Below are 13,583 nucleotides of genomic sequence, written 5' to 3'. Positions count from 1 at the left end.
TTGCCATGAGACTGGGGGTGGGGTGTGCCATCTTTGCTATATTCCTGAATGGGTAGTCCGGAAGACTGAAAAGCACTGGTTCCACATGGACCAGGCAGTGGCATGTAGACCCCTATGGGACCTAGCTTGGCTCCCCTGGGGGCCTGCCCCGGTAGTGAGTACATAGCCACTCCTACAAAAACGGTCCTAGAAATATGGGATCAATTGGCTATACCTCGAGGCCTGACCTCATTCCCCTCTCTTAACACACCCATAGCACGTAACCCCATTTCCCCCCCCCCTGCTTTACAGCCGTGCACGGACAGACTGTGAATGTCGTATTATACGAGATTTATTTCAGGGTGACACATTTCTCACGTTTGACCAGTGTAAAAAGTCCTTTCATCTTACTGAAGGGTTTCTGATGCAATATTATCAAGTCCGTCAGTTACTCTCTCCTGCTTATCCACAAGGAGCAACTAGACAGCTCACTGCTTTTGAGACCTTAGTTCGCAACTTTGAGGGCTTGAGGGGCCTAATCTCCTGTACTTATAAAGTCCTACAGAATTCTGAAGGGCTTCAGCCCCACACATATCAATCTCAAAGGAGCATGGTGAAGAAGTTCTCTCGGAATGTTGAGATCGTCTATGGAAGGCCATCCTGAAAGCTTACCCAAGCATCCCTCATCATAAAGCGGCAGATAAGTTAATGACACAATTGTACTTTACCCAGCCCACATACAGCAGATGATACCAAACTTTCTCCCAACCTGCTGGAGGTGCCTTTATCCACATATGGTGGTCTTGTCCCAGCTTAACGATATTTTGGAAAGAAATCCTTAGCCATATCAAGGACACAGTGGGATTCCCTATTCCTTATTCTCTTAAGGTAGCTCTGCTAGGCATCAGACCCTCAACTTTGACTGCCATGACTCATTTGGACTGGTGCTTAATATTGCAGATGCTACGTGCCGCTTGAAAGTCTACAGCCTTATTTCGGAAAAAATCTGACCCCCTCCTTTGTGTAGTTTTTCCACCTGTGGCAGGTCTTAGCTATTGAGCTACTCTCCGCCCACATTAATCACATTGACACCAAATTCTCCTGCACCTGGCGACCATTAATTCAACATTTCTCCAAGCTGGTCCCCTCAGATTGGTCCCTCCTCGCCTATGAGCTTTTTGACGATTCTCTTGAGCCGTTCTCTAGGGGTCCCCAAACGGCATCTCCGACTACATCGAAGACGTAGAGGGATGTTCCACTTCCTCCCCCTAGGAGGCCCAAACCCCCCTCCTCAAGATATTCTGACTACATCTTCCCTTCCCAACCCCTTTAACTGGGGTCCTGTTTCTCCTTTTATTGTTCTAGGTTTGAGATATACGCTTAATTCTCCCTAAGTTCGTTAGCAGTAATTTTTGGTGATAAATACACGTATAAGTTTCTACATAGGCATACTTGAGTGTTCATTATTTCACTTCTTCATTAGTGGTGGGCCCACACCACTCTTTTGTATGAACCTGGCATGGCACCGAGGCTTTCTTCGCCAATTCAATGTACAGCCTTAACCCTTGTTAGGTACACAGTGCAGAAGCCTCCTCCTTCCTCTTTTTCACCCTGCCCTCCCCCTTATAATTTTTTTTTATTTCTGTTATCTTACCCCTCCTTTTTGCTTTGATGGAAAGAGTAATGTCTTTCTTTTAAAGGATTCTATTGCAGGATTTTTTTTTCTGCTCGGTTTGCTTTTCACGGTTTTCAATAACCATTGGAAATAAAGTGCCATACCATTTTTCTATATCTGATCACCCCTTTCCACATGTTAATAGCGAAGTGTAAATTGGAGTTGGACACTCAAAATGCTATTATGTTTTAGTTATAGAAGAGAAACTGTAAAGCTTAGCCCCCTGCCTTAAGTCCAGATTTAGTGAAAACACTAATCTGATAAGAAACAAAAACACAGGGAGATACTCATGTTCATCAATACAAAATTTTATTTACAAATACAAACTATTTTTGTAACAAAATCCACAACACTAGTAATATATAACATTTAAAATATACAAATTGCAACTGAATTCAAAATTTACTATGGAGGAATTCACAAAGTGAATAAGAAAAGAAGTATTCTTTTAGTGCTTCCTTAACATACGAAAGCTTAATGCAGGTATTAGGAAAGATCATGTTTGTTTCAAAGGAGCTGGAATATTAGCAGAGGCTTGTTCTAGATATGCCAAAGGTCCTTGGGGCATTTCAGGTGGCTTTTTGTGTTGCACATTGATATCTTCTAGGACCTGCTGCCAGTTTCGAAGTTTTGTCAGGTGTTTCTGAATCAATGTTTCTTTACGGAGCAATTCATTTCTTAGTTCTGATACATCCTACAACAAAATGAAAGACCGATTAATTTATTATTCCAGAATTGCATCTACTTTACCCAGAACAGAGTAGTAAAAACAGGAAACATTTTTATTTAAGTAAATTAAGGAAAATAGCTTTTTCAACAAAGTTAAAATTAGTATGACATGAGAACATGTTCATATCTTTAACCAAAAAAGACTTTAGAGCGAAGTTGGGAAAACAAGTATTGGCAAAGGCACTATAGGTCTCGCCTTTGGGACCTATTGCCTTTGACATTGTTTTTTTAGCCATGCTATGCAGCCTGGCTAAAAAGGGGGACAAAAATCACTATAAAGAGGCCATGTCATGTTGTATGCATGTGCAGATGTGGTCGTTTTTATTTACTGATTCAAGTATTCCAGCGGGTGGGCAAGCAACATGAAGGGTGGGGCGGGGGAGTAGAAGCAACACAGAGGGCGAGGGAGAAGTACACAACATGGGAGAGAGAGAAAAATGTGAAGCGCATGGAAGGCAAGGATTTGGAAAGAGAAGCACACAGACCATAAACATGAAGGTGGAGCTTGAGGGGAAGTAGCATACTAGCGATACAGCAAAGAAAAGACGTGGCAACATGGAGAAGCACCCGGGTGTGAGAGAGCAACACAAAGGGAAGAGAAATACACTGGAAAGCTGGTAAACAAGTACTTTGATGGAGTTTTTTTAACAAAAAAGAAAACAAGTAGCACCTGAAACGTAAGAAGTGGAAGGGCGCAAGTAATTAAGCCATGATCCAGGTGACGGGAAAACACAATTAGAGGAAGCCAACCAATAAATGAAAGTGATAAAGCCAACCAATGGTAAGCAATGTGCAGGGCTAAACAGTAAGCTGACAATAGGTATTTTGCATATAGACATCTTGTGATGTCTGGTGCACGAAAACTAAAAAGGGACACTAGTTTCACGTTCAGTCCAGAGAGAGAGAGAAAGGGTTTCTATTTTAATTGCTATTACCACCTGGTGGAATCCTTTCAAGCTGCATACAGGATCACTCCATTTTCTTAAAATACACAGAAATGGAAGTAGAAACAAGCCTTTCCTGAACCAGGCTGTCTAATTCTGCAAATGTATGTAATGGTGGACCTCACAGAAAAAGAGAAAGGGGATCTTAGTGAACAGTTACTTAATTTATGGAGTGCCCAGAACATGGCCACTAGAACGGACGTGCAGTTGGAGGGAATTTTAAAAAAGTTTCTGATAAATTAGAGAAGCCTAGAAAGAAATCTCAGGGAACAATTCAGCTGTCAATGATTTACTTCCAATCTCAGGTGAGATGTAAACACATAACGAAGTGTTGTTCTAGTAGCAAACATTTTTGCGTTAAATATGCTCTAGCTTCAGCCTAAAGAACATCCCTACTGAAAACCTACTTGTCTGGTGTATCATGCGACCTCCTAAGGAAGTTAGCTTAAATGTTTATCTTCTCCTAAACCAGGTTGGATACTGAGAGAACAATTTGTTGAATCAAAGGATAGTCCCACCTCTGAATCACCAGGTTGTGCAGAGAGCAAAATAAAATTCACCACCTACTTTTTTTGATCAAACACTGCAGTGGTGTTGGCTTTTGACAACTTTCAGTCTAATGAGAGGAAGTAGACTTCAAGCCTAGAAAGCGCCACGTGGTTGATATTATAGACCTGTCTTTCAGCATCCAGAGGCTAAAAGTCTGATTGTCCCCAGCCATTTCAAGATATACTGAGCACAGTATGTAGTCACTGAAATTGCAGCAATTAAAACTTAAAATAATGTCCTCCAGAAGATTTGAGACTGCAGAATATTAAGCGACACTAGCACCTGGCTGGAAACTGAAACCGTTTTGTTATGCGTGTCATGCAACAAAAGCTTCCTGGAAACACAATGGTTGACTAAAGCTCTACTATGCCTGCTTCAAGATCATACTCTCTGAGATGGAAGTACACAAGACAACGTTTGGGCTATAGAAAATACCACATCAAGGCGATTGTTACAAATGACTGGAGGATTCACAAGTCAAGCAGGGATAGACTGGGCATTGATTATCAACTTGCCTAAGTAAGAGTCAAAGTGTATCCTCTGAAAAGAAAGTAAGTTCTCACACTCTGGCAGGGCCTATCATGAACTCTTAGTGCGATGTTCAGTTGAAAGGCAGACAAAATGCTGATCTCAGATTGCAAATCTCAGAAAGTCACTGAACAAGGACAATTGCCAACTAGGTCATAAGACCTACTAAAACGGCTCATCTTGGGGCATTTTGGATATGGAATTGTTATTGTTATCGTCACTTATAAAGCGCATTATCACCCTACGGGTATCCTGGCGCTATCATACGTGTGCCCGACTGAGGTCATGGTAAGTGGGGTATCTAACCGAGTGAAATCATGCTCTAGGATAGAGCCATGTCTTCAGCCTTTTCCTAAACTGAAGATCTTCCAGCTGTCTCATCTCAGGTGGAAGATTGTTCCAGAGTCGCACAGCTGCGGTGCTAAAGGCCCTACCTCCTGATTTTGTGTTTTTAAAACTTGGCACTTTCACCAATTTGGCGGGGAAGAGCGGAGGCTCCGGGCAGGAGCATACCAAGCAAAAGTGTTCTGCATTGGTTTTAGGTCCAGCCCCATGCAGAGCCTTAAACACTATGCAAAGCAACTTAAATTGTACTCAATACAGGAATCCAATGCAGCTCCGACAGTCTGGGAGGCAGATGAGCGTTGTGGCCTTCTCAAAGCTAACTTAGCTGCCATCGTTTGGATCCTCTGGAGTCTCTCCATCAAACATCTTGGGGACTCCAGCAGCAAGGCATTACTATAATCTAGCCTGCTCAAGATGGTGCTTCTTACTATCAGCGCTCAGGCCTGGGCTGGTTGTAACGGGAGAATCTTACGAAGGGCTCTAATAAAGGAGAAGCAGCTCCCCACTGTTTTATTTACTTGTGTTTCTAGGTCCAGTCTATCATTGAACTTAACTCCTAAGTTATGCACTGTCTCAGAGGGTGAGGGTGGAGTGGCTGTGGGTAGGGGCCAAAAATTGATGGGAAGTGGCGGGGGAAACATCCCTTCTGCTTAGTAAAGGACGTCGATCTTATCAGCATTAAATTGTAATGAGTTCTCTTAACCAATGTGCCGTATCCTGCATACTAAAGAAAAGAACAAATGTCAGTACTGAGCTACACTCACAATATCCTTCTCACTAGACCTTATGAATAAAACATAACGATCAGCTTTTTTAATTGCACCAATAAACGGTTTATTCCACTTTTTTGCATTCATTCAATTTGCAAAAAATAATTTGTGCGTATAAATTCATAGAATACACTCCAAACAGACTATATACAGTAAATACAATTCATTCAAACCTTCCCACTCTATACATACCAACACAACACACCTTTCACAAATTCGGCCAAGACAAAAAATCATCACACATACTCACACACCATTCATCCAAAAGACCCAGTATGGGTCAAACTCACTGTTGGATGACCCACAACATAGGCCGCAGTAATCCCAATGTCAACAACCAAACAATACTAAATACAATAATTTCCCTAGATTGTATATTTTACATAATCATCATGATGATCTCAACGATTTGGCCATGGGCTGTCACTTTGCTCCGGAGTTGGCGGTTTTATTCATGTGCCTGTACGAAGACAAATTTGTATACAATAACAATCCTTTCATCGATTGCAACACAAATTATATGGGTTACATCGATGGTTTTTCTCATCTGGTCAGGTTCACAGGAACAGTTGAATGAGTTTTGCATACGGTTGAACTCCAGAACTAGCGACATTAAGTTCAGTTTCACCTCCTCGAATAAACGGATTACCTTTTTGGATGTCCAAGTGTATACCTCTGAGGGAGGTCTAGCAACGACACTGTTCCGTAAACCAACCGACAGGAACAAAGCGCTCCATTACACCAGTAATCACCCCAAAAGTTTAAAGCAGAATTTGCCCTTTGGGCAATTCCTTAGAATTATACTGAATTGTTCTTTTGAGAACGAATATTTCATTCATGCGAATACACTATTTGAACGTTTGCTTGAGAGAGGCTACCCAAAGAAACTACTCAAGCATGCACTGCGAAGAGAATGGTGAGTGCCTCGTGAAACTTTGTTGGAAAAGAAATTAAAACCTGATTTAAAGAGGTTGGTTTGTGTGATGACGTTTTGTCCTAATGCCCATCAACTGAAGAAAAGGGGACATGGAAAGATTTACTGTGAATCAAAGATCGTGGAGCAGATGCACTGTTGTGTGAGTATGTTGTAGTCAATATGCTTGCTAGCTGGCCTTTATGAGCCAGTCGTCTAAGTATGGGAAGACGTGTATGTGTTGTCTTTGTAGAGGAGCTGCGGCTACTGCCAGGCATTTGGTGAAAACCCTGGCAGAAGTAGCGACTCCGAATGAGAGTACTTTGAATTGGTAATGTTGCCCCACTACCACAAATCTGAGATATTTGCAGTGAGTGGGGTGTATTGGGGATGTGGAAGTAGGCGTCCTTTAAATCCAAAGTGGACAGAAAGTCGCCTTTCTGAAGAGGGGGGGGGGGGGGGGGAGTACTTGTTGGGAGGGTTACCATATGAAAGTGACCCAATTGGATGAATAGATTGAGGTCTTGGAGGTCTAGTATATGCCTGAGAGAACAGCCTTTTTTGGGAATTAAGAAGTACAGGGAGTGTACACAGCCCATGGATATCGTTACGGGACTAGTTCTATAGCTCTGTTTTGTAACAGAGAGACAACGTATTTGAGAAGGCTGAGATGTTCTTGTGACATTGTGTGTGAGTTTGGAAGAATGTTTGGGGGAGTGTCTGTAAGTTCCAGGCAACAACCATATTGGATAATTTGTAGAACCCATCTGTCTGAGGTGATTGTATTCCAGACGGGTAGAAATTGAGAAACATCCCCCTACAGGAGTGGAATGATCGGGGTAGAGGAGGGAAGTCACGGTTTAGTGTTTGCAGGGGAAGTGCGTGTTAAGTTTTCTCTGCCTCTTCCCTTGCCGTTGTTCCCTCTAAATCCTCCCCTAAAGTAACCTCTTGACGAGGTCGATTGATTATTGCGCTTGTAAGAGGAGGAGGGATAATCTGATGAAGTGGTTTTGGAGCCACCCCTGTAAAAGGAGCGATGAAAGGATCCTTGACTAGAAGGGAGTTGCAAAGCACCCATGGATTTTGCGACCTCTGCGTGTTTTTTCATTTTCTCGAGAGAAGTGTCCACTGTAGGACCGAAGAGGTGTTCTTTATCAAAGGGTTGGTTCACAATAGAGGCTTGGACATCGGGTTTGATCCCCGAAATTCTGAGCCAAGCATGTCGGCGTAGCAATACACTGGTGTTGACTGCGCGGGCTGCTGTGTCTAAGGCGCACCTAACAGAAGTATTGAGAATTACATTTCCTTCCTGAATTAGGTCATTGGCTTTGGTTTAGTCGGGTAAACTGCATTAACTTTTCTAGCTCATCATAAGAGAGCTTGCGCATTTGCAATTCGCCAGGGCTTGGGCTGCTATTCTTTTGCCCGAGGCATCAATTAATTTCGACTCCTTATCAGGAGGCCGGGCATCTCCTGTAGTTTGTGAGTTTGCTCTTTTGCGAGCGTTGGAGACTACAAGGGAGTCTAACGGAAGTTGACTCTTGATGCAAGTGTGGTCAGTTGGTGCTGGCTTATATTTTTCTCAATTCTGGGCGTGATAATTTTTGCCCGCATAGTCTTTAAAAATGTCCTCCGTACGTTTAAGCATTCCCTTAAGCTTAGGTAGTGTCTGTGTTGATCTCGGAGAGGAACTAAAGGTCTCAAATGAAAAATCCTCTTCAAGAGCCTCTTTGTGTAATTCCGCCCCATGGTATTGAGCAGCCCTATTAAGTGGCTCTATATACCCTATGTTGTGGTGGGGGTTTGGAAGGGTATAGATCTGAATCATTGTCCATGATCTGATCTGTATTATAGTCCTCCAAGGGGTCATTAATGTCCTGTGGCCTATCTTCATCCCCCATCCCCTTCATCTTGTTGAATAGATGATTGAGGTTGTGGGGAATTTGTGGGTATGATGAGCAAATTTGGGTCAATGGGTGAAGGAGATGTAATGGGACTAGAAGGGTTAGTATCCACAACCTTGCGTTTTAAATGAATGTGGTAGTCCTCTTGTAACCCCATTTTCCTTTTCTTTGGCAGTTTCATATGAATATGTCCAGTATCTGGATATATAACCAATTCTTTTTGTTTCGGATCCGCATTTGTTCCATCCATAGAACCTCGTTTTGATGTTGCACCTGCAGTAGTTTTCCCTCTGGGCGCTGTAGCTTTCGGTGTCGAAAGTTTTGGCTCCGAAGCTTTTGGCTCCGAAGATTTACTCTTCGGTAGCGTGGGAATGGCCACAATGACGTGCTTCGATTTCAATGGCGAAGGTTTTGGTTCAGTATCAGCATGAGGCCGACTCAAACCTGAGCCGAAAGGCTTTAAGTTGTCTTTTGTGCCAGGCCGAATGGGCGGGGAGATTGTGAAACTTTTTCTCAATGCCGACCTTGGCCCAAGGGCAGAGAAAGGACCGGAGCCTTTTTCTTCAAAAAGTTTTGGGGCACAGGGTTGTCTGTACTCATGGTAAGCTGACCCGGTGTCATATGATCTTATTCTTCCATGTCGGCTTCGGACTCGGAGATGTGTTCCAGCTCTTCTTCGGCTCCTTCTGCACGAGATTCTTCTTAGTTGGAATCGTCACCGAAGATGTCTGGTGCAGAGCCGCTTTGTGGGTGCATTCCATGGCATCGAGCCAGACGGTCACGGAGCGTTTTCTTAGATCGAAACGATCAGCACATGTCGCAGTTTTGTTTGTTGTGTTCCGGGGATAGACAGAGATTGCACACTTCGTGCAAGTCGGTGCTCGGAAATTTAGCACGACACCCGGGACAGAATTTGCATGGAGTCCATTCCATCAACTGCAATCAGTCACCGGGTTTTTGGACGCCAGTAGAACGAGGGCGATTGTGCCACAGGATTCCGTACCACATACACCAGTGGTGACGATCTTAAATTGGAATTTTACGAATGGAATACGAGTCGACTTAATTTGAACTTTGGAACTTTATGGATGGATATGTACGCATTGGATCGAGTTTTTTTTTATACGTAGCGGTGAGGATTTTTTGACGTGTCACACGACAAGGGTTACCCTTCCGAGGAGGATGGTCTCGATGCTGTGGTTGCTGCGGAAGCCGAGCTTGGAGGAGTCCAGAATGCATTTTTCCTCGATGAAGGCGGTGAGCTGGGCGTTCATGAGTCTTTCGGTAACTTTCGCTGTGAAGGGGAGGAGAGAGATAGGACGGTAGTTCTTCAGATCGGTAGGATCGGCCGTTGGTCTCCTGAGGAGGAGTTTCACCTCTGCGCGTTTCCAGTCATCGGGGCAGGTGCCGGACATGAGTGAGCAGTCTGGCCTAGTACGGGAGCGATGGCAGTGGCGGCCCTGTAGAAGATGTGCGGGTGCAAGGGTCCGTTGGAGCTCCTGAGTGAGACTTTTTCATGGGTGAGGTGATCAGCTCGACGTACACAGTGTCCCAGGAGGTGATGGTCAGTTTCTCTGCGGTGGTGGGTGGTGTGGTGCTGTCGGCTCGCTGAAGTGGTCGTACAGGGCTTTGATCTTCAGGTGGAAGTAGGAGCTGAGTTGGTCGCAGAGTTCCTGGGAGGGTGCGATGTCAGTGGCTGCGCAGGAGGGGTTGGGGAAATGCTGAATGACGTTTATTAGCTCCTTTGTGTTGGCTAAGTTTGTCTTGACCTTATCACTGATGACAATTCTTTTGGTGTCCCTTATACACTGGAGGTAGTCCTTCATGGCGATCTTGTGGTTGTTCAGTGCTTCAGTGGTCTTCTGGTTCCGCCAAGTTTTTTCAAGACGCCTGCAGGCACGTCTGGCTTCTTGGAGTTCGGTGGTGAACCAGGCGGCCTTGGGTGGACGTTGTTTGGCAGTCTGTCAGAGGGGGTCCAGCTTGTCATCGCAGGAGGTGACCAAGTGGTGGAATTCCCTGGCTGTGGGGTTGGTGTCGGTGGTGGCCTTGGGGGGGGTTTTGGAGGAGCATGGAGTTCAGGTGATCCGTAGTGACCTTACTCCAGTTCCGTCGAGGCAGGCGCGGGGCGGGTTTGGGCATGTGTCTGCAGTTTTGTCAGTACTATCCACTCTTCATCATGGTGCTCTGTATCTGAAACCAGGATTTGTCTAGGCAAAGGTAGCATGGCATGTAAATACCAAGGGGTTGAATTGGTTGTGCCCAAGTTCGGCTTGGACATGGACTTGGACCAATGTCGTGGAGAATTTGCTTCAGAGTCCAAAAGGACAATCAACGCTTCCTCCGGCATCAAGCGCGGAGAACCAGTGAGGCTCTTTTGCGGTGTTTGAAGTCGTGGGGGGGGAAGGGGAAGTAGGGGACGGCTGCCCCAAAGTCAAAGCTGGCTCCATAGCGGGGGTCAAGAGGCATAGACTCTGTGGACCTCTTTAAAGACTTCAAACTGTTGCGTAGTGACACAGAAATTTGGGTTTGATCGGGACAAGCTGGGAAGGAATCAGTTTCACAGTGGGGAGCCAGGAGGCACCCAGATGTCCACATTTTGAAGTCTTGTGTTTTTTTTCCTGGATTTCAAACTACCTGAAGACATGGAATGAGGTCTTTCTTTAGACCAGTCTTGAAAGCAAGATAGTGTCCTTAACTTAGAGCAAGACCGGTCTTGTGTGCCTTTTGACGATGTTCAGCAACATGGGGCTTGGCCTCGTGGTCATGTACAGCCTAGGAGTTAATCCTGGTGCAGTTACAGGAAGACTTCAAGTTGGGAGATCAATTCAGACATTCTTGGGGAAATGAAGGTCTGAAACAGACATCTGTGACATAGCCTTTTAATCCTGTAGTTTTGAGGGAACACTGTATAACATATATATTCCTGTCAATGACAAAAAATGAGGGAGCCAGCTTCGGATTGACGAATGAAGGAGCAGGGAAATGCAACTAACAGCACTTAGGGCTGGTGGCTATATATCGCTCGGTGTCATTTCCGGGGTGGGACGGAGTCAAAACAGAGCCACACTATGCCACCTACCCTCGTATGAGAGAATTACTTAAAAAAATTCTCCAGATCCAGTCTGGAGTGTATTCACAAGGTGAGGAATCTGTGGTTAGAAGTACCCATCAGAAACAGCAGTCAGTATGGTTCCAGAGGGATCACAAAGAGAGCACACAGTAGCAGTGTCAAACCTCATACAAAGAGTGAAAGCTGACAAAAAAGGATCAGCAGGCCTTTCGAGAAGAGAAGGACAAGCCCTGTCTACCCCTCTCTCCGCACCCAAAAAAGCACTGTCATTGAACATCTGGAAGGTTTCCTGCATGAAATACAGCCTAAAATAGGATCCATCAAATCAGACCTGAAAATTTGTATTCAGGAACTAAAATATAATATCACAGCACTAGGAGAAAGGGTGGACGACCTGGAACGCATTTCAAATCAGTGAACTAACAACCAGGAGCACCTCTGGAGCAGAATCATAACCCTATAGGAACAAAACACAGAACTACAATCTACACATGAAGATTTAGAAAAAACAAAGCTGCCATAACTGAAGAACAAGGGATGACCACAAAAGGGAGGAAAACAAAGCCATCAAGATAGCAGTTCAAGACCTTTTCTAAGCTCAAAGATTTTTTCAATAACAGGTTTTCTCATAGGGAAGAAGATCCAATATGAATGGGGTCACCTGGTTCGCCTCTTATTTCACTGGAATGACTAACAGAAAGCCCTATGCTCACTCACAGAGGCAAATTAGCTCCTTAAAGTAAAGGTGTAGCAGAAGCGAAGAGCAGAGTTGGATCTCTCCTGATTTGTCATGAACAATGGCGAACAATGGCCTACATGGCAAACAGTTCACAACAGGGCCAGAGCAAAAGACAACAGACTGCAATGCAGTCTGGAGCCGGTACCTAAACAAATTGAGGGGGGAGCCTCAGACTTCTCCCAAAATAAAAAGAGATGGGGGGGACTATTGCTAAAACAAACCATTCCAATCAAACATTAGATATAGAGCGGTGTTGAGGGCGGACAGGGGAACAAGCTGCACAAAAAATTATTCTCAGTAAATGTATGTGGCCTTAAGTCACCTCTGGCTAGGCTAACCGTTGCCCTACCACTGTGAAACTTGCACTCTCCCAGCATCAACATTTTTTTTGACTAGCCAAGGTTAAATGAGAATGACTGGTTAAGCCCTGTTGGCCATTTTATACACACAAATTGTTTACCAAGGGAGGAATGGGAGTGGGCAAAAGTACAGTTGAGATCACTTTAAAGAAATCGCAGAATATGAAAATAAAGAGCAAGGTTCTAAGCACAGGCAAGTAACTGAAACAAGTTTAAATAATACCTCCCTTACGGTAAAGGGGTTAATTCCTTGAGTTATATTGCTAACCTTGACCACAATGCAGTCTTTCTTTATAAAAACCCACTTTCTCCAGTGTGACCAATTTCTTATGAGGTAACAATCCTCCCCTGACCAATTTTGGGCCTTTGCCCCAACGAAAACTGAAGGGTGGCAATCCTACTTAAAGACTATATAGGAGGAGTGTAGGTCAAGACTCCTCTCATTCATCTTGGTCCCCTATGTCAGCAGTCTTGGGAAGTAGGAATCACCATTGAATGGTCCCTGGACTCCTCGCCAACCACATGCTCTCTCCCCCTTCATCCTCCCCTTGTTTACCCCCTACCCTCTTTCCTGTCCCTCCTCTCTTCCCTTGCTCATCCTCCCCCACCATCACCATCCTATCCCCTATCTTCTTCTTCTATCATTTCTCCCCTCTCCCCCCGCCTCCCCAGGCCCATTCCGCCCGTTTAATCGTCTGCCCTCCACCTCATCATCCCATCTAGCCTGTTCCCTGTTGTCTATTTCAGGCTGAGGTGTCTCTGTTCAACTATGCCCTGCTGTGTTCCTATAGCACCCACAGAAATCCTGGGTTTGGATTACCGAAGCATTGCATCATACGCTGAACCATGGTTCCCATTCTGTTTTTCTGTACCATTCTGTTTTTTCTGATGTGCAATACCTGAATGAAGAATTGTGAAACAAAAAAAAACTGACCTACAATTATAATGCAACCTTCTGGTACAACTAAAATTATATGCCCCAAACACTGCCCAGGAACTCTTCCTCCACCAAATTAGGAACTGATTATAGGATGTAGAGATTTAATTGTGGGGAGAAATATTATCCCAGTGTGGGACAC

General features: G+C 44.5%; 1 protein-coding gene across 1 annotated transcript in view; it reads right to left on the bottom strand.

Moving 5' to 3' along the window:
- Nucleotides 1-1,946: 1,946 nt before the first annotated feature.
- The window catches only part of MED28 (mediator complex subunit 28), a 112,909-nt gene continuing 101,272 nt past the window's right edge, over nucleotides 1,947-13,583 (bottom strand). The window contains exon 4 of the mRNA XM_078678424.1: nucleotides 1,947-2,348. Within this exon, the coding sequence (XP_078534550.1) occupies nucleotides 2,151-2,348 (198 nt within the window). The 3' untranslated portion in view covers nucleotides 1,947-2,150. The remainder of the gene's footprint in view (nucleotides 2,349-13,583) is intronic.

This window comes from Lissotriton helveticus, chromosome 2_2, assembly GCF_964261635.1.
Source record: "Lissotriton helveticus chromosome 2_2, aLisHel1.1, whole genome shotgun sequence".
In the NCBI taxonomy this organism is placed as follows: Eukaryota; Metazoa; Chordata; class Amphibia; order Caudata; family Salamandridae; genus Lissotriton; species Lissotriton helveticus.
This window is presented reverse-complemented; position numbering and strand designations above follow the sequence as displayed.